The sequence below is a fragment of the Ictalurus punctatus genome, chromosome 12 (assembly GCF_001660625.3).
Source record: "Ictalurus punctatus breed USDA103 chromosome 12, Coco_2.0, whole genome shotgun sequence".
NCBI lineage: Eukaryota > Metazoa > Chordata > Actinopteri > Siluriformes > Ictaluridae > Ictalurus > Ictalurus punctatus.
The window spans coordinates 20,013,319-20,035,888 of record NC_030427.2 but is presented as its reverse complement, the minus strand read 5'-3'; the positions used below and the strand labels follow the sequence as shown (position 1 = coordinate 20,035,888).

Below are 22,570 nucleotides of genomic sequence, written 5' to 3'. Positions count from 1 at the left end.
CCTCAGAGAAGTACACTACTGAGGGTAATTACAGTGGAGGAATTTCTTCTTCTACCCCTGCCTCATCTTCCACTTTAGATTTCTTTAAGTTCAACTTTAAAGCAAATGTTGTGACAAACTGTTATACATCAATAAACATTTATTAAATGTAGCCAAATTAAAATTAATGTAGCTGAATGCAAATAAATTCACTGTAACAGTATGTACATCGGGCTATGGACTCTTAACGAATGTTACACTATATGGCCAAAAGTATGTGCACCCCTGATCTCACACCCATACAGTGGTGCTTGAGCTTTTGTGAACCCTTCAGAATTTTCTATGTATCTGCATAAATTTGACCTAAAACATCATCAGATGTTCACACAAGTCCTAAAAGTAGATAAAGAGAACCCAATTAAACAAATGAGAGATAAATATTATACTTTATATTATATATATATATATATATATATATATATATATATATATATATATATATATATATATATATATATATATATATATGATCCAATATTACATATCTGTGAGTGGCAAAAGTATGTGAAGCTCGAGGGTTAGCAGTTAATTTGAAGGTGAAATTAGAGTCAGGTGTTTTCAATCAAATGGATGACTGCCCATTGCTGCCCATCTGCAGTTTGCTAAAGATCACATGGACAAGCCAGAAGGCTATTGGAAAAAGATTTTGTGGATGGATGAGACCAAAATAGAACTTTTTTGTATAAATGAGAAGAGCTATGTTTGGAGAAAGGAAAACACTGCATTCCAGCATAAGATCCTTATCCCATCTGTGAAACATGGTGGTGGTAGTATCATGGTTTTGGCCTGGTTCGCAGCATCTGGACCAGGACGACTTGCCATCATTGATGGAACAATGAATTCTTAATTATACCAGAGAATTGTAAAGGAAAATGTCAGCAAATCTGTCCATGAACTGAATCTGAAGAGAAAGTGGGTCATGCAGCAAGACAACAACCCTAAGCACACAAGTCTTCAACCAAAGAATGGTTAAAGAAGAATAAAGTTAATGCCAAGTCACAATCCTGACCTTAATCCAATAGAAATGTTGTGGAAGGACCTGAAGCAAGCAGCTCATGTGAGGAAACTCACCAACATCCCAGAGTTGAAGCTCTGTACTGAGGAATGGGCTAAAATTCCTCCAAGCTGATGTGCAGGACTGATCAACAGTTACTGCAAACGTTTAGTTGCAATTATTGCTGCATAAGTGTGTCACACCAGATACTGAAAGCAAAGGTTCACATACTTTTACCACTCACAGATATGTAATATTGGATCATTTTCCTCAATACATTTATATAATGACCAAGTATAATATTTTTGTCTTGTTTGCTTAATTTATTCTCTTTATTCATTTTTAGGACTTCTGATGATGTTTTAAATCATATTTATGCAGAAATTGATCTATATGGTATATATTATACAGTTATATATACTATAACTAAATAGACTGGACACATTTAGCAAGTTGATGCATTGACATATTTTATTAGCCAGAGCATGTCATGTTGTGACTGACACAACACAGTGTGACGTGAAGATAGGCTTGACCTTTTACACACTTACCAACAGCGCAAGTAACAACCAGCAAAATATCTTTTTGCCCTTTTCATAATAAAAATATGTAAGCATTTTATTTATTTATTTTTTTTTTTGCTTTGCCTTTATTTGGAACACAGATATGAAATTCAGTGCAGTGGTTGGTACACAGTTATCATCCATATGAACACATGTTGTTTAGACTACAATCAAAACACACAAGCAGCATACAGAACACACAAAACAACAGTCAGAGAGATGGACTTGTAAACAAAGTTGACTTGGACCTTCTCCCAGCACACAGGAGTGTTTAATTAAGCTCTGCCTACTGGATGGAAAATGTACTCATATCCCTACATTACTGCAGGCAATAACAGTGATAATCTGAAAGTACCCCTAAACATTTTAACCTGTTAAAAGTAATATATGTAGTATAATAAATTAATGTTTTTAATGCTTACAAAACTCATACAACTGCTTTAGGAATATATCTACAGTTTTACTGCCTGAACATGCATCATACATCAATATGCAATTTAGAAACGCTGCACAATCTCCTATCACCCCAATAGCTAACAACCGGCTAAAAACTCTTTGAAAATTGAGAACAAAAAACTTCAGTTGCCCTTCTGAGGGAACCCTTAAAGATTCTATGTAGAACCCATTTCCCCTTCAGAAAAGCATTCCAATAAGGACGAGGCTAAGAATCCTTAATTATTAAATTAACCCTAAATTAACCCTGCTCTGTATGCTCTGTGCTCTGTGCTCTGTTTCAAAAGCTCTGTTTTATGTACCGGTCTTCTGGATTTTATAGATTAGTAAAGATGTTTGAATGCAAGATCAGAGTTTTCGATTGAGACACAGCTCAGGACAACAATCACGATGACGGCAGAAAGTTTTAAGCGAGTTTTATTACAGTTTGACTTGGACACCAGACGCACAGGGACATTTGACTCTGATGTGATGTCTAGCAGATATCGCTTTCAGTCCTCCAGACGTGCATAAACTACGCAGGAGATGCCGCTTGCATTCCAGCCGCATGCAAACTCATTTTATTATTAGTACTGAGTCTTGATTTTTCTTAGTTATATTGTCAGTGATTTACCAAAATACATTATATCATTTAACAAAATACACCATAAGAATAAGTGTTCATAAGTCAAATGCACACAACACACCACTTCTGTGGGTAAAGTTTCTGAGTACCATGTCATCCTAATATCAGTTCAAAGCTGTAAAAACATTTTAATCCACTGTAACATAAAAGCATACCTAATAATTTGTTCCTTCTCTCTCTCACACACACAAGTGTCTGCACTTGTGAATCACTCTCTGATGCTGTGGATGACTTCACATGAACATAGTAAAGCTTGCACTTCCCAAAAACAGTTCATTCCTATGTCTCACCATTTCTGCAGTGGATACTCTCACCTGGATATTTGTAGCTAAGAACAGCTGTAATCATAAAGGATTTACTGTTCTTATTCAAGGACTCTGAGTCACCATCTGCTCATACTGACCATACTTTAAACACACTCGGTACTGATTGACCTTATAGTAATCCATTGCAGACAAGTAATACGGTTTCTATACATACAGCCGCATTTCTCTGACGTTGCCTTATGAAAATGTCTACGGTTAAAAGCACTATACAAATGCAATTTTATTAAACTGAATATTTTGTGACCTCAAAAACGGAGCTCATGAACTAGGCTCTCCAAATATATGTTTTTAACAGATCTGTGAAATTTTCTTTGTTAAATAGGAAAAAAAATTTGCACAGTGTGAATAAAACAGACACCAAAGAGGAACTAACCATTTACTAACAATTTATTAAACTTTCCAGGGTGTTCTTTAATAACGAAGCCAGTATAATCGTTCTTTTACTGCTGCCTTGTGGAGTAGGGAGAGAGGTAATCTTGAGAGGTTTCTCATTTGTAAGTCGCTTTGGAGAAAAGCATCTGATAAATGAATAAATGTAAATGTAATGTAAATGTAGGTAGTTTTAAGAGTATGGGTCATGAATGCCACAATCAAAGGTACTGGATGAGATGGAAATGTTAATCCTTGAAAATCTAAAAGAGAAAAAAAATAATAAAGTTTTCTTATGGACAACCTTATAGTGGACCAAAACATATAAACATATGTTCCTTATAGTGGAACAAAACATCCCTCTTTGTCTTTGGTTAGATAAACAGTTCTGTAGGTATTATTAGCATTGATGTCTGCACACAAATCCATGGAAAGCCCTTTTTTATATCTCATCTATAATCTTCAAACTGATACATTTACACTTATGGCATTTCACCCTTATCTAGAACAACTTACAGAAGTTTGGAGTCTCTATCAAAAACACATCCTCATGGTAGTTCACTAGGTCAGAGACTTAAAGTACCTATCAGTCTAAAACATTATTGGGGAGGTTAGTACTGATACAGCATAGACTGTGCTCTATGCTACTTAATAAGTCCTGGAAAGAAGCAAATATTTGGCTGCAATAACTAACGGAGTCCCTTTTTGCTATTGTCTGACTGAACAAAGAAACGGGGCTATTTGTCAAGTCGTCTTTTGTGACACAGTGCTGCATTTCCTATCCAATACATTTGACTGTTGGTTTGTTCAACAGGTCTGTTTATAGAGCCCATAATGGATTGCAAAAATGATGGTGCTGACCACAGCAGGTCTTTATTCTCCACAAGCAAAATAATCTGCTCCATTTTGGCAAATGGCTGAGACTTTTAGCTGAAAAGTTAAAAGTTGTTCCAAATGATTGGATTGTTTGAGATGAGTTGTAGAATATCCAAGATCAGGTCAAGGCCAACTGTGGTGCTTCTGACCCTCCACAGGTACAAGCTCCAAGCCAATAGTCTTTGTGCTAATCCCTGGCTGATTCACACATACCTCAGAGATGTATGATTGTGGGAACAGTTTAAGGCAACTTGTATACTGCACTGCCCTTTCCTCTAAGTGTACTAAGGGCTTAGACAATGTATCTGAGTTAGTTCTATAACTCATACTATGGGAGCGCCTTGGAGGGACCATTGTTAAATCCCAGTCCTCTCTCTCCGGGGTAGACATAAAGGACGAAGTCAGGTACCTGTTGAGGTTACAGTGCCTCTCTGGCTGGGGCTGGTGGCCACAAACCTCTCCCTTTTCTACATCCAGGTAAGTGCTGATGTCTCCTTTGCTGGAGTTGCAGGAATCTGATAAATGAATAGAGGAGATGAATAAAGACTCATGATGATGAAGGACCTCAGTGTGAATCACTTCTCTCTGAAGTGAAACGCTGTCTTCTTTTGTGGTTCTTTTGTGCAGCAATGGCTCAGAGGAGGCCAGTTCTTTTAGGCACACGATGTTCAAGTGGGCTGAAGGCAGGCTGCCAACCCAGTGGTAATGCCTGATCAGTGAGTTTACTTGGGAGAAGTCTGCTGAGGGCACAGTAGACATGGTGCACATCATACTCTGCATCTCAGCCAGCAGAATTTGAGTCTCTTTGTCTCGATTCTCATATAGTACTGTGTTAGCACAGATGAGAATAAATAGTCCCACTCCCATGATTACAGGTCCTACTAGTTTCATCCTGTCAGTGTGAATCAGACTCGCCGTTGAGAACAACCCTTTGGCTCCAAGTCCCCAATTGGATCCCTGAGAGGGGCTCTTACTCACTGAACCTACTGCTGATCGTTGCACCCGGTATGGCCAATACCCCACCACTGCCAGTGTTGTGCCAACAATCACCACTATCATCCCCAGCACCAGGAAGGCCCCCGGCATGGAGCGGATGCGCACTTTACCCTGGACTACATCTCCTTTATTCTTCCTGGACCTCAGACTGAAGCACGGCAAACGCTGAGAGGATGATGAGGCTGAAGCATGGGCTTGGGCCTTGTGGGTTCTCATACTTCCAACTCTGTGGCTCTGCAAAAGACAGGAAGGTCAAATGTTATAACAGAGACCAAGCACAAATATGTTTTTTGAAATACTGAAATAATCAAACCACAGTTACAGTTACAGAGATCACACTTTTTCTTCAGTTGGATGTTTGTTGTGAACATTAACTGAAGCTCTTGAATTGTATATGCATGATTTTATGTGCTTTGTGCTGCTGCCACATGATTGGCTGATTGGATAACGGCATAAATAAGCGGGAGTACTCATGTTCCTACTTGTGTTCGAAAGTCAAATTCCAGCTAATGGTAATTAGTTATTTACATATTTGATTTCTGATTGCTTTATTATTAAAGTGTGTAGCATTAGTTATGTACATGAGAATCAAACTTGCAGAGATTGAAAATGCTATAGATAGATGCTTTAAAACAATGTTTTAGATACATAATAAATATGAATAATACTTTTCACAGAAAACATGGCATTAGTTTAAGTTCACCATTAAAAATATTTACATTTTAATATTTTTAATCCTTGAGTCACTCTTTTTTTTTATTACTTTCACTTGCTATATTTTGGGCTGGATACTTACACTTTTAACTGAGTAAGATTTTGATTATCCATATTTTCATTTTCACATACAATTTCTCAACATTTTTTCCCCACACCTGGCTGAAAGAGTGGATTTTTAGTAATAGGCAACCCAAATAAGTTGCCCCAAAAAAGCAAAGCAACAACCACAGGACAAGTCTATGGAAAAGAGTAGATGTTCTGAGGAACTCAGCTTCCAGCTGCTGTTGGCCATTCGTGCTAAGGCCATTCAGGAATCAGCAGCAGCCTCCCAGAACGCAGTGTTAATAGAGAGAAGATGCAGCTGATAAACAAGCTTAAATGTTTAAAGTGTAAATTCCACCGAAGTCATCGATTTTTTTCAAGGTCACATTCCATGTAATAGGACTTTTGTGATAAATGTGAATGTCTGCATCCAATTAAAATACCGTTTGATGAAAAACAAATTGTAGATAGCTTTCCAAATAGCTTTGATATATGAAGATAAAAATCACTTTAAAACACAGCATACATTAATAGCTATTTTTATACTTGATTTAAACAGAAAGGATACTGTTTTGTGCCTGAAATAATGCTTTTATGTTTGTAATATAGCTACTAAAGCTACAGTACACACAAAAATAACTGTTGAATGGGATTGGTCAAACGTTCTACTGGAACAGGTTGGATTAGACAAGAGTATGACAATGAGAATGAGTGTCACTGTTATTGAGAATGATCCATCCTGTGGTCCTGTGGTGGTCATATAGTGTAGAGCAATTGATGAGCTACGCTCAGTACTGTGCATCTATACAATATGACCTATATATAATTAAATGACAAGTGAGTGTAGTGCATTGCTTTTATTTTTCATCATGTACTCAAATCTGGCATAGTTAATAGTTTTTTTGCCCACAGCAATGTGACACTGACATGATAAAATACTTTTGCCTTTTTGATTAGAATATGTTGCACAGTAAATTTGTAAAACCACAATATGTTGTTCCTTGATGTTTTACATACAAAGTGTCATTTATTATAGAATTTATATTTGCCATAAGAATGACTGATTTGTACAGATCTATCAGAATAAATCAACAATGAACTATAGCACATTATTATTATTATTATTATTATTATTATTATTATTATTATTATTATTATTATTATTATAAACCTGTTCCAGCATGACACAAAGTGCACAAAGCGAGCTCCATGAAGACATGGTGTGTTAAGGTTAGAAGAAGGTAGAAGAACTCGAGTGTCCTGCACAGAGCCCTAACCTCAACCCCACTGAACACCTTTGGGATGAACCGGAACACCGACTGCACTTCACCTAATATCAAAAACACCCAACATCAAAACATTGCACGCAAGAGACCCGGTAAAGAACATTCTGCACACGGTAGTGAGCATTGTACCCCTGTAGCGCACTGCAAAGTCAATCACCAGGTTCTAAGAGCCATATAACCTTAGGTAGGGACCTTAGTAATTTGGTCATAAGATCATCCTTGTTATCTTCAAGGCATGCACTTCTCCCAGTCCTTTGCTGAGGTGATCCAAAAAAGGCTATGTGCAGTGATATTCCTACCAGAATAAGCATCAAGCATCTTGTCTGGGTCCATATCGAGAGGTATTGAGGGATTCACAAGGAGGAGATCCCACATCTGAATCCTTCTTTATGGGGCAGATTGAGGGAACCTATCTCCTTTCCAGATTTGGGGAGTAACGGTATACATGTAACAGCGTTACGTAATCAGGATACAAAAAACTGGTAAGTGTAATCCATTACAGTTACATCAAAAAACACAATCAAATTAGATTACAGGTACATTTTGTAAATAAATAAATAAATAAATAATGTGAATACTATCAGGATTAAAAATCTTTTTCATTTAAATCCAAAGAAAGTAAACTTTTACAGGGCTCCAGACTGCGACCAAAAATATTAATTTGTGAATTACATATCATTTGTGAGGATCATATTTCCATGTCAATCAATGAATGCCCAAGTAAAAGTGCAGAAAGGCATTTTAAGACCCTTCCAACCCTGCTCCTTTCAGATGCACTGCTATAAGCTTAAAACCTCCCAGTGAACAAAGTCCTTGTGCTATGGTTATAGTAGTCTTTTTACTCATCTGTGACAATGAGTTTTCCTGTGGAAAAATTCCCAGGATGTTCCAACCACAAGTGAGGGCAGTAGTGGAAATCTGGGTATAATTTCTGAGGATAATTTCCTGTCTGTGGTAGTTTAAGCATGCCAACAAGTGATGGAGCCACTCATAGGGGCCTGGCTAAACTGCTAAGGCTTAATAATGTCTATCATATGTTGGGACAACATGGTGGCTAGCATTCCCAAGCTTGAGCAATGACTCAAGATTCCAGACGATGAATTATATGCTCTCCTCTTTCACAGTTGAATGATTTCCCATTTCACAGTGGGACTGAGTGCCATGATGTGTGTGAAAATAGTTAGGGGGCTCAACAGGACAATGACATATTGTACACAATCTCACAAGTCTACTGGCTAGCACACTAACACTGGCTATTTAATGCTTTGGCATGGGTGTTAAACTCAACGGCCACTGTCTTGTTTCATTCAGCCCATGCAAACTTGCAAGCAATATGACAGATGGTCATCTGGCTCGTCAAGTCCCGTTTTCTTTTACATCATGTGCACGGCCAGGTTCATGTGCACCGTATAGTTGGAGAAGTGAAAGAACCAGGATGCACTGTAGGGAGTGTGATGTGCTGGGCAATGTTCTCCTGGGAAAACCGAGGTCCGTCCTAATGCGGATGACAATTTAACACGTGCACTCCAGTTAAGCAGCATTGTGGACTAGGAACACCCCTTCATGGCAGGGGTATTCCCTGATGGCAGTGGCCTTTTACAGCAGGATAATGCACCACAGTGCACACACTGTTAGGAACTGTGGCACTGGCAACTATAAATATAATAATAATAATAATAATAATAATAATAATAATAATAATAATAATAATAATTGTTGTTGTTGTTGTTGTTGTTGTTGTTATTACTATGCATCAGTGACAGGAGCAAACATTACTACATATTTATTACTATTGTAATATAAATTATATGGTGTATGGAAGTATTTATCTATGCCACTCACTCACATGAGCTAAGTGTAGCAGCTTTATGGCATGAAGCATGAGTTGGGTTTGATGAGTTGACTTCCAGATCAAAAATCGTTGCTTTCCTCCCTCAGGCTTCACTTCAATCATGTAAAGCAGCCATTTTGAATGACACTCCCCATAATTCAGTTACACAGCTATTACACTATGGGAAAGGAATTGTGATGTCAACAACAAGTGGTTTGAGAGCTAATAAATGCTAAAATGTCCAAAAAGAGAACGTGTAAGGTCCACTTGAACAGGACTGAGTATGGTTCATTCATAAAGAACTGTATGTGAAAAGACAATTATAAATCCGGAGGCTGTTTCGTAAGACATTTTGACGTTATTTGCACATTAAAAAAAAGGGTATGTCTGGGGGGTAAGAAACAGTGTGCAGATTTGTAGAGTTGTAGTGTATAATCAATGAACACACTGAGCTTACCATGCAGTGATTGAGCTTTCAGACTAAACATGTGAAAGGCAGTCAGGTGGAAGCTGTTTATCAGCCTTTATTGTCCAGGTGCTCTGTTTGCACTCAAAGCTTATCAAGCAGTTAAGCTGATGGAGTTCTGTTCCAGCCTGTATCTCCTATTCCTCTACACTACACATGTTGTGCACTCTGAATTCAAATGAAAATCATTCATTTCTGCGTATAATTACAGGGAGCAGTTTTGTGCAAGCGGAAGAGTTGTGTGTTATGAAAGACAGCTTATTATGATGTGTAAGACAAATACTTTTATTCGATTCAAGAGCAAAACTCACTGATCTCAAATGAAAAAAATACTGTCGTACACTTTGCTATGGTAAACTGTAGTAGATTGTGATATACTTTTGTATTTTATAGTATTTACTACACTTTATTAATGTTATACTACAGCATACTGTAGAAATGACTATAGTGAATTGATAAACAGTGTTTTAAATATTAGAGTTACTATAGACTACTATGGGATACTACAGTGTGTCCTAGTGTTCATTATAATGTACTACAAAAGTTTACAACATTCACCTGTGGTGTGAAGGTTTTCACACATACTGTAGTACAGTTGTAGAACATTTACTACAGTAATGACTATAGTTTCTTTTTTTATATATATTACTATGGTAGAGTTACCACAACAACTATAGTAGCAACACCAAACAAATGACCACATATCACTGCAATTTACTATAGTATCTTTACTAAAACACTATAGTGTTTACTACAGGAATTCTACTACATTTCTGTAGTAAATTTACTCCAAAATACTATAGTATTTTTTCATGTGGGATCTGAGGAGGCGTAACTGAAGATCAAAACAATGAAATGCACCAATTAATAAGACAGCATCAATCTATATGTTTAATATGTTCTAAGTTCTTTCATTCCAGCTACATAAGGGCAGTGATTCAGTACTTACCTTGGTTATGCTGTATAATATCTGTGTTTACTGCATCCAGACATGATCACTGCATCCCAACCACTCCTCAGGTCACACACGTCCAAGATTCTATCTGGAAAAAAGTTTCCTGGCTGACAATAAATCCCAAAAAACGTACAAGACATCTCAGTTGCATAGTCATCCAGTCCGAGAGGAATCAGAATGCAATAAAGCTCATGAGTAGAAACATCTACCAACAAACGCACATGCACTCTCATACAGTCTGGAGGTGGATGAGGCAAGAAGCTCTTGGCAGCACATAATAAAGAAGGTATACAGCGCCTCCCCAGCCCGAGACTTTCCTTCCTTCACACATCATTAGTGCAGGGGAATAAGTGGATGTGCGTGAAGTATTCTATAATAACTCTACAACTGTACTACAGTATGTGTGAAAACCTTCACAGCACAGGTGAATGTTGTAAACTTTTGTAGTACATTATAATAAGCACTAGAATACACTGTAGTTTCCCATAGTATTCTATAGTAACGCTAATATTTAAAACATTGTTTATCCATTCACAATAGTCATTTCTACAGTATGCTGTAGTATAACATTAACAATGTGTAGTAAATATAATATACTATAATATACTACAGCATATCACAATCTACTACAGTTTACGATAGTAAATAGTAAAGTATACAACAGTGTTTTTTTTTCATGTGAGATCAGTGATTTTTTGGTCTCGAATCGAATAAAAGTATTTATCTTGAATGAACTGTGGATGACACAGCACTTGCACAGCATAGCATATGTGTAGAACACAGCATAACAAGTCATTATTAAACATCTAATAGGCTATATCTTGTTTAAAAAATATATATTTAATTTAATAATCTACGTGATTCCTTTAAGGTCCCAGATTATATAGCCTATACACATTGTCTAAAAGACTATACAAGCGCTGAAGGAGAATAAAAGCAAGCAGCAATGGATCTGCTGCCAGTGCAGTTGAACAACTGCTACTGATATTATAATGTTCATTAAAACATGTAGACATCCTTCAATCTAAATTAACCTAAGGATTGGTTGCCTATTTTTTCTTGTATCACGTTGGTTCTAAATATATTATTGTTTGTTTTGGCGACATCTTATGGAGTGGTATTGCAACTACTGAGTGATTCCATGATTTGGGTGCCATTTGTGTTCCACTGCTATTATATTATACCTACAAATAAACTAAAGATAAAGTACATTTTGCCCTGCAATCGACTGGTGTCCCATCATCTCACCCCCAGCGCTCCTGGGATAGGCTCCGGATCTACTGCATCCCTGATCAGGATACTGAAAGTGAGTTTGAGGGAATAAAATACATTTCAAGCACATTTCAATGTGTCCTTAACAACAACAACATATGTGCATATTTCAAATAAATAGCTCAAAAACATTAACAAAACCTATAAAATTGACAGCAATTAGAAAACAGCATCACCTTAACACTTAACTACTGTACTCTTTACCTTATTATTTTTTGGATTAATGTGTGAATACATTTAACATCACATGCTTGAATCATCCTTTACCATGAGACATCCACCCTAGGTTATGAAAACTGTACATTTTAATCAAAGGACCGCTGGAGTGGTTCAAAATCTTAATCTATCCGATTAAGATATTTAATTACACAGTCAAACTAATGAAGTTACCAAACAAAACAAAAATCTATATTTCCACCCACTGGTACAAAAAAAAGGCCTGGAACCAAAACAGTGGCTACATCACTGTCTTTGTCTTTCACTTTCATTTGACCCAAACTTGTCATCTTCTCAAGAAGACATTTTGTTTTTTACCTGGAGTTTCTGGTCCAAAAGCCATGAAGTCCAACGCACACAAAATGAAATCAACATGGAATATATTGAGAATGAAATATATACTATGATTTAATGACTGAAAAGGTCACAAGGATGAGCCAGAGAGAATAACAATAAATAATAATAGCGAGTAAAATGTTTTATTTCAGTTGGGGACTACAGATTACACAGACACGGTCATTACAAGAAAGGCCAATGCTTTTCAGTCTCTATCCGGGGTGCTTAAGACATACCTGAGACACTTCAGAAGTGGTTGCTAATTAACAGCACAGTTGCGTTAGGTACATTTGATGTCCACAGGCCTGGCACTGTAAAGCACTATTTTTAGGATGAGTATGAAAATGTGTGCATGGCGTATCACATTCTCTCCAAGTTTGTATAGGTTTCCTCACACTGTCCAGAAACACACAGGTAAGCAGACTGGCTGCACTAAATCGTTAGCGGAATCAGCTCTGGATCCACGGAGACCCTTAGCAAGCGGTTACTGAAGATGAATGAACGAATGTCGGGTCTGAAATAGATATGCTGGATAGCAGATACGAGTTGCCATTCTGTTTAAGAACTAAACTAAGTTTACTGCTAAAGCACTAAAGGTCATTATTGTGGACATGCAGACGTTCAGTGCGTTATCAGAAGCTTCTGACACTAGAGAGTACAGGTGGCAACATTCGGTCATAATAAACAATTACAAGACCGACTTTGTCAATAATTTCTTACTTTAAAATACTGTAATTTTCCACTCTGAAGATTATTGGGCTTTTCTGGAATATAAGATCTAACCACCGCAAAGCTCATGTTTCCGAAGAGGAGACTGCATTAATGTGGAAACTGCATTTTCAGGGACATTTATTGGCACAGTTGAATACAATGGAATGCTTTCATTCGATGAACCTTGGTAACATTTGTTATCTTGCCACATATACAGAGCAATAAAACAGCGTTTTCAGATCAGTTGGTGGTACTGAAGGGTCATATGCACCTGGTCCACATCAGACTGCAAAAACAGCCAGTATTTTTTAATTCATGACATACAATTAAACTTAGCATGCTGACCACTAATCACATCGATTTAGTTTGTCAAGCATAAGACAAGCAACTGTAAAGGACAACACAAAAATAAGACAATATACATAAAGCCAACTGATTTTTTGGTCCATAGGAGATCAGGTTTTTTGTTGTGTTTGAGTGTAGATTAGTTTCAGATCAAGTATAAACTGATTGCAATCGAGATTAGATTATCTATTTACTCCATATTCTGGAGCTCCACTGATTACAATAATGTAACCAATCACATTTAAATGCAAAACAAAAACAAAAACAAAAAAAAAATCAATTGGAATGCTGATTCGTGCACAAATTAAAACATGACTAACCACATTCAAAATAAATCAGGGTAAATCCAGTGGAGTACTCTGTGCTTTCAGATCACCGCATGGCAGAAAGGAATATGTGTTTGGCATTTTAAAAATGGCATAGATACAAAGAATAGTAGACACTGCCATTGGGCAGAGGACATGAGGCAGGCCTTCCTTTTAGGAATCACCGTCTAGCAAAGCAGAGGAAAAGACATTGGATGCTACAAGGTTGGACTCTCATGCAATCTTGAGAAACTTCTCCACTGTGTCCTCCTCTACTGCCTCAGAAAACATTTCATAGTCCTGTAAGGAAGAGAAAAAAATTTAATAAATAAAAAGTCCAGAGCATGAGTTTCTGGACAATGGGCCAAACACATCAAACTTTCAGAAAAGTTATATAAATATTTGCATAAACCCAACCGAATTAAACATTTTCCACTAGATGTACAAGTTTCTGAAACGTTGATTTTCTGCTTATTCACATGTGCATGTTGATCACCCGTAAATTATCAAGCTCGTGCACAACACAAAACTCCATAAAAAGGTAAAGTACACAGACAGCTGGGAACAAAAAATGAGGAAAGACGGAAAAAACAGAAGTGGAAGTTATTCTGATGGACTTCAATGCCAATAAAAATATTTAATTATAACAACAACAACAACAACAACAACAATAAGCGAGCTACAAGTCTCGTGTCAGCTGAAGCGTTCATTTACGGCTCTGGTCAGACATATAGACTGACCCGTCCTCAGTTTATATACCCCCATTTCTTTCATCATAACTGTATGATTAATTTTAATTGTCTTTATTTATGGGTGTGTGCGCCGACTTGCTTTCTTTATAATCTTCAATTAATGCCAATAAAATAAAATGACTAGTTTTCACTAAAATGTTATGGATGATTCTTTTAATCCCTGACCGAGTGAACCAGAATGAGGATGGGTTTTTGATCGAGACTCCAAAGCGCTTATACAAAGTGGCTCTGGATAATGGCGTCTGCTAACCGCTGTAAACGTAACAAACCGTTTAAACTCCACAGAATATTCCAGATATGAAAGTGAAGTAATACATGCGGATTATATGATTTGAAGTCAATCGAGTCGAGGTTTACATTAGTTAGCCTTCTTACGTATAAATAAATTCATACTCACTCACTCACTCACTCACTCACTCACTCACTCACTCACTCACTCACTCACTCACTCACTCACTCACTCACTCACTCACTCACTCACTCACTCAGGAGCATGAGTAGGATACAAACGTTTTTTCAGAATATATGGGATTTTCAAAATGATCGTCAAACTGATCGTAAGACTGATTTAGGTAGAAATTCGCTTCTATGCAGGTTGATAAATGAGGCCCAGAAGACCAACTACTTTGAGCAAAAAAAACACAGACACACAGACTTCATAAAGTAGGTTGAAGAAAAAAAGTGAAAGAAAATCAGGTGTTAGTTTTGTTCTGGAACAACGAAAGCATTCATTAACAAGAGACAAACTCTGAAGTGTCCGTGTTATTATAATGTTATACACACCGAGTTAAGTTTATCAGATACACAGTCAACCTTAACATTCAACATTCCAACAGGTCACGTAAATAGAGCACAATAAATCAGGTAGATCAGGATTTGTAGCATCATTTAGTGTTTATAATTTGGAGAAGAATTTAAAAAAAACAAAATAAGCTATGTTAGTGACTGAAACCTCAGAACAACTGATGTAATTATCTGCAGTCCAGTCCAGGTCTATCGTTAAAGCAGAATGACAAGAAATCATGCAAGCAAACAGGCAGGTCATAACCTGGCAGATCTCATCCAAATTCAACAGAGGTGTGCAGAATGTCATCTCACATCGCACCACTTTATGCGTCAGCTGATGATGGTCATGAGGGTACCACAGTAGTGACAGGAGCATCAAACTTGGAGCACTGAAAAGCGGTAAAATATTTGACTGGTTGGAAAATGAGAGGGACACGTTGTCATGATGGTGAAAGGACCAAAATTTGGTGCAAGCAAGACAAGCCCATGATATTAGGCCAGTGTCACGTGTGATGATGTGGGGGAGGTTTTACTGACACATTAGGGCCACAATATCCAGTGAAGAATGTCTGAATGGCACAGTGCATCTGAATATTGTTGCTGTATACGTTTGTGATGTGTGGGGTATGTATTTTGTGTCAAAAAAAAAAAAAAAATTAAAAACACCTCCATGCTGAAAACTGAATGGCATACTTGCACTTTTCAGTTGATTTTGATTGTATGTATACATTTTATTTTTTAAATTTTGCATTTGGTCAGGTATGTAGCCTAATGTGGTGGCTCAGTGGTTAAAGGCTCTGCCAAGAGACTGCCAAGCTACCACTGTTGGGCCCTTGAGCAAGGCCCTTAACGCTCAATTGCTCAGTTGTATAAATGAGATAAATGGATAAGGGTGTCTACCAAATGCCATAAATATAAATGTAATGTTATGAAAAAAATTGTGTAGTTTGGATTTTCTTTTTCTTCGTATACGCTTCCATTGTACTTATGACCATGAAATACTGACATGCAAATGCGAATTTGTTTCGTTTGGGCACCATCTTTGCAGACCCATGTGGGAAAGTGTTTTTTGTAAAATGCATTTTTAAATGTTAAAGAATGATAATGTACCACATCACATGGAATGAAGTTTTCACTGCTTCAGTGGCCTATACAGTCACTGGATCTTAAACCCATGTTTGGGAACGTGCAGAAAGTTCTGCTTGCGTCAAGATTATCCAAAATAATTAACATCCTCTGCACAATGCATCCAACATCTTAAAGGTCGTAAAGTCACTAGCTAACTAACAGCCTGACACACTAATTTAAAGTTTAATATGCTATAAAAATTTTAATATATACTCGTGTATTCATGCATGTTGTACCCACAGTGATTAGAGATCTGCAGAAACACCTCTTTCTCTCTTAACTCACTGTACATCAGCACTTTATGCTTTCTGTTCATTATACAGTGGTATCAGAGTGATGCCAGTATAAAGAATATACTATACATATATGAGATAAACAACAATTATAACAGACATTACACTGAAACCCTTGAATAAACCCATGAAGACTGATTATAACTTGCTCACTAACACACATTATCTTTGCCATTCAATGACATACTGTACCCATAAAACTCATTCTACATGTCGTGGTACAAATACACTTCGATGCACAAGTATAAACTAAACTTAAATAGTTGTACATAATGAAGTCTAAATTAAGATCTTCTCATGTATGTAGCATCCGTTAACACTGAACTGTCCGGGAAGGTAGAACTAATAAAAAGTACAAGCATAAAGAGTATTTACAAATATTCTCAAGACTGAAAGACTTTATACTTACCCCACAGTACTGATCTTCATTGAAAATCTGAGGAGGGGCAGCATTAGGGTTACCCGACTTGGTTCTCATCTCATTCCGGATGTCCCCGCCCACTGAAATGTCAATCAGTTCAAACTGGATGTTCTTACTCTCTAAAATGCGCATCACTTCAGCCTGCTGTGATTTCACCTGGAAAACAAGCAAGTGGTGCAGATCACATACTGACTTCTGAACATTCAGTAGAACAAAGTTACAGTCTTATAGTCTGCAGACTACTGTTCAAAACTCATGGTGATAGATAGATGTAGTAAAACATACAAAAATGTTAAACTGAATTTGATGATACTTTAAGGCAAAGATTAAGGTTTTTTGTTTTAATTACGTCAAATCAAAGGCATCCATTCAATACCATTTAATTTGTAATTATTAAAAAATATTTATGTGAAGTACAATTACACAAGAGGGCAGACCAACACCCAGGATTTTAATTAATTTAAAGTCAGGAAGCGACAAAATGACCTTTGAGTTGTCTTGGTACAGTAAAATAGATTGATAATAGATTTCATATATTCTAGAGTCATTATACACAAAAAGTGAAATACTTCAAGTCTTTTTTGTTTTATTCTTGATTACAGCTTAAGGAAATCAAAAATCCAGTATCTCAAAATATTAGAATAAAGAATTTATAATCCGTGTGTAAAGGGCGAGGCCGAAGGCAGTACAGAAGTGCCGCTGACTTCTCTGCGCTCGGTATCATCTGAGATGGACAATAGCACAATGGAATCGTGTTTTGTGGTCCGATGAGTCAACATTTCAAATAGGCTTTGACAAAACAGCTGTTGTGTTCTCCGGGCCAAAGAGGAAAAGGACCGTCCAAGCTGTTATCAGCATCGGGTCCAAAAGCCAGTGTCTGTCATGGTATGTGGGTGTGCCAGTGCCCATGGCATGGGTAACTTTCATATCTATGAGGGCACCATTAATGCAGAAAGATATGTACACATTTTGGAGCAACATATGCTGCCATCCAGAGCAGGACAACGCCAAACCACATTCCGCCTGGATTACAAGCGCATGGTTGCGCAAGCAGAGAGTACGGGTGCTAGCATGGCCTGTCTGCAGTCCTGACCTGTCTCCGATTGAAAATGTGTGGCGTATTATGAAGCGCAAAATAAAGCGACGAAGGCCCCGTAGAGTTGCGCAGCTGAAGAAAGGCATAATGGATGAATGGGGGAAAATTCCGCTTGCTAAACTTAACCAACTGGTGTCTTCAGTCCAAAACACTTAATAAGTGTTATTAAAAGAAAAGGTGATGTTACACAGTGGTAAACACTCAACTGTCCAAACTTTTTTTGGAGTGTGTTGCAGTCATCAGATTTAAAATGAGTGTATATTTTCAAAGAGAAATTAAATTCACAAGCGCCAAGCAAGCGCCATGAAGACATGGTGTGTTAAGGTTGGAAGAAGTTAGAAGAACTTGAGTGTCCTGCACAGAGTCCTGACCTCAACCCCACTGAACACCTTTGGGATGAACTGGAGCCTCCCCGGCACATGAGCTCAACCTCACTAATGTGCTTGTAGCTGAATGATCACAAATCCCCACAGCCACACCCCAAAACATAGTGGAAAGTCTTCCCTGAAGAAAGAGTGGAGCTTATTATAAACAGCTGTACTTTAGTGATATGGAAACTTTAGAGTTGCTTAAACAGTTACTGTGTCTGTAAAAGCACATGCTCTTGCTTCTGGCTATAAAAAGCCAAGTTGATGATTAATTGGGAAATGTTCTCTGACTAATCTGGTTAGGGAAGTTAATGGCACTCTTCAGATGTACTGTAGATACACACAGATGTACTGTAGATACACACAGATGTACTGTAGATACACACAGATGTACTGTAGATACACACATGGTGGTGTAAAGACAGGAACCTGTTGGAGGTTATGAAGTGTGTAGGTGTACAAGTCTCAGGACAGCTCAGTACAGAGACACGAGTTAACCATTTACCACACTGCAACAGGCTACAAATCAAACATCAGGATTTAATAGTCCATGCATGTTACTTCCTTTATTTCGGCACTTCTTTATACATGAAGCAACACGATGGCAGCGCGTGCAACTTTCAGACATGCCCAAGCCATCAGCACTTCCGCTTCTCCATAGCAGTAATAACGGATTGTTTGTTTGTTTGTTTGCATGACAGGTCGCTCACCTTTCTTTCTTTTTTAACTTCTATGGTGCACAATGCTGAGTGACACACAAACACTAGTGTAAATGTGCAGAGGACTAGATTTAATTACGGATTAAAGGAAGACGCAACGTTACTCACACACTGGGTGTGTCTCCTAATCTCACTACATGCCAAATGTCTCTGTTTTTTTACCGCGAAAGGATTCTACTAAGTGCTGAATAGAATGTTCGTGCAGCTTGTTTCTCACCTCTCTTGAAGCAGTGACGGTCGTGTAGTATAATTTTACACCCATTGTAGAGATTAAGCCTTTGTGTTGGTTTCAGGGTTTATATTAGCGAGTACAGTTAGCGTACACTCCCCCTTCCCCCTTTCTCACCCATCCCCATCCCCCCGTCACCGCTACTCGCTGGGAGATTTAAAGCGACAGGACCATGTTTGCTTTGTGGGAACTGGAAAATTAACGAAATTCCCAGTAGGAGAGACTGAAGAACAACTCTCCACTTCGCAATTCCTTCTCGGAAAGCCGTAGTTTTTATTTGTTTTCCCGTCCCTCAGAACTCCGGCTTGTCCGAAGTGGCCGTTTCGTGACGTCACTTCAACATGGCGGGGCTCATAGTAAAAATTAAAGAACAAGAACAGTGTGATGAAACCCTGCTGACCCCCCCCAAAAAACAAACAAACAAACAAACAAACAAACAAACAAACAAACAACAACAACAACAAAAAAAAACGAAACCCTCATAGAATGTGTATTGGTTTAAATGGTTAAACCAATAAGAATTGCATTGAGGTCATGGTGAAACTGGAGCCTATCCCAGGAGCAGGGAGACATGATGCCAATCCATCACAGGACACAATCACATAAACATTCACATACTATGGACAATCAGCCTACCATGCATGTCTTTGGACTGGGAAGAAACCATAGAACCCAGAGGAAACCCCCACAACATGAGAAGAACCAGCAAGTGGCAGGAATTGAACCTTCAGTCATGGAGGTGTGAGGCAAACATGCTAACCACTAAGCCACTGTGCACCCTCCCTGATGGTAATTTGTTGCTTTTGCATGCTTTATGTGGCATGTCATATCTCGTGAATACCATTGTGTAGAGCTGGGCAATATGACAAAAATATCATATCAGCATTCTTGAGGACATTTCTACGATACACGATGCATATCACAATATATAATTTGTCTCACAAAACTATAGTTCATGATGCTTTTCTTTAATGCCTACAAAGACAAAGGAGATTAAGTTTGTTTGTTTTTTAAATCTATAGCATCTGTTCAGTACCGTTTAATTTGTAATTATTAAAAATGTAAAAAAAAAAAAATAAAAATACAACGCCTTACCAACAATATCTCAGATAAGGGTATTGCGTAATCATTATCATGATATCAATGTTATATCGATATATTGCCTGGCCCTACCATTAAGGACCAGTAATGGTTTTAATGGTTAACTGATGGTTTGTAATTGTATTTGTTGTGGAAACCATTAGAATTTCTTTGATGGTTTCTGTTGGTTTTTTTTTTTTCACCAGGGAAGGTTTTAAAGCTTTAAAAAAGAAAATTCTGTATGTCATTAAAGAAAGCAGTATATTATGTAAGAGATACTTTTCAGACAAAAAATACAATGAAGGCTGCTGGGTTTTGCTGCAAAAATAAGAAGCAAGTGCGACAGTTAAAGTCTCCAGAAGAACCGTGACTGGTTCTGCAAGATGTTCAATAAAACTTACAGCTCATTTCCTTATAAAACTACACAGATTGTACCGGTGATGACTATTTTTATTTTTATTTTTTTTGTCACACCAAATATTGGCTTTGTTTCATTCACTACTGTTTACTGTGCTCTACTGTATATTTTTTAAATGTAGAACCATTTTATTTCATTATTTTGAAGACATCTTTGCTCTACAGCATTTATTTGCATGCGCCTAATATTTTTGCACAGTACTGTAGGTCCTGTGCACATAAGATACGCCTTTGACATTATTATTAACTATGTCATCATTATTATTAACTAACTACTAGGGTTAGGTATATTATTTTACTCTGACTAGCATGGGTACAAAACTTAGTTTGCTAAGGACACACACACACACACACAAGCACACACACACACACACACACACACACACACACACACACACACACACACACACACCTGACCAGTCCAGACTAACACAGCTAAAATGCATCTTTTCATACTGACAATAATCATAGCAACACTGACAAAATATTGGGTAACAGTTAGAATACAAACGACACAAACACCTGTACACTTGCGCATTTATGCAGTTATCTAATCCGTAAAATCACATGGCAGCAGCACAGTACAGAAAATCATGCAGATACAGGTCAAGTGCTTCAGTTACTGTTCACTTCGAACATCAGCATGAAGAAAAAGTGTGATCTCTAAAGTGTGACTTTAACCGTGGCATGGATGTTGGTATCAGATGGGCTGGTTTGAGTTTTTCAGAAACTGAAACTGATCTCCTGGGATTTTCACACACACCAGTCTGTAGAGTTTACATACAGTAGAATGGTGCGAAAAACAAAAAACCTCCTGTGAGCAGAAGGTCTGCAGGCTGGAACACCTTGTTGATGAGAGAGATCAGAGGAGAATGACCAGACTGGTCTGAGATGACAGGAAGGATACTCATATAATCACTCTTTACATCCGTGGTGAGCAGAAAAGCATCTCAGAAAGCACAACACGTCAAACCTTGAGGTGGATGAGCTACAAGAGCAGTAGACCACATCAGGTTCCCCTCCTGTCAGATAATAACAGGAATCTGCCAACGAGAAACCAACGAGAGATTAATTAGTTAATTTGATTAATTAATTAGACTAGTGTTTTATTAGTTAATTGTACACTTTGTATGATTTTTTAAATTAAAATTGGAGAATTTTTGTGTACACACCTTAAACGCTTAAACATTATTCATGCATCAATAAATCACATACCAATAGCAGGAATTTAAAACAAAATGTATTCAAATTCATCATCAACATATTCTAATATTAGTAGATTAATTAAAGGTGATTATACACCCATCGTCCACTTTTAGGAACACCTGTACAACTGCTCATTTATGTAGTTATCTAATCAGCCAATTATGTCGCAGCAGCACAATGCATAGAGTCATGCAGATACAAGTCATGGGCTTCAGTTAATGTTCACATCAAACATCAGAATGCGTGGAAAAGTCTGATCTCTGTGTTGGAGCAGTGAAAACAGAGAGCACAGCGACCTCTAGTGGTATGTAGAATTTAAAGCAGCCATAAATTCGAGCCTACCACCAGAGGG

General features: G+C 37.6%; 2 protein-coding genes across 2 annotated transcripts; both read right to left on the bottom strand.

The window, feature by feature from the left end:
- Window positions 1-1,490: 1,490 nt before the first annotated feature.
- On the bottom strand, window positions 1,491-10,830 carry tmem200b (transmembrane protein 200B). The gene is given in 2 exon segments (XM_047159144.2): window positions 1,491-5,475; window positions 10,533-10,830. A coding segment is annotated over 1 exon segment (1,215 nt). The 5' UTR covers window positions 5,458-5,475; window positions 10,533-10,830; the 3' UTR covers window positions 1,491-4,242.
- A 2,364-nt stretch (window positions 10,831-13,194) lies between these two features.
- sh3bgrl3 (SH3 domain binding glutamate-rich protein like 3) lies at window positions 13,195-19,630 on the bottom strand. Its single transcript, XM_017482408.3, has 3 exons — window positions 19,504-19,630; window positions 17,092-17,259; window positions 13,195-14,023 (listed from the first exon to the last, which is right to left on the bottom strand). Exons 1-3 carry the CDS (start codon window positions 19,546-19,548, stop codon window positions 13,958-13,960), a joined length of 279 nt encoding a protein of 92 aa, XP_017337897.1. The 5' UTR covers window positions 19,549-19,630; the 3' UTR covers window positions 13,195-13,957.
- Between the last annotated feature and the right edge of the window lie 2,940 nt (window positions 19,631-22,570).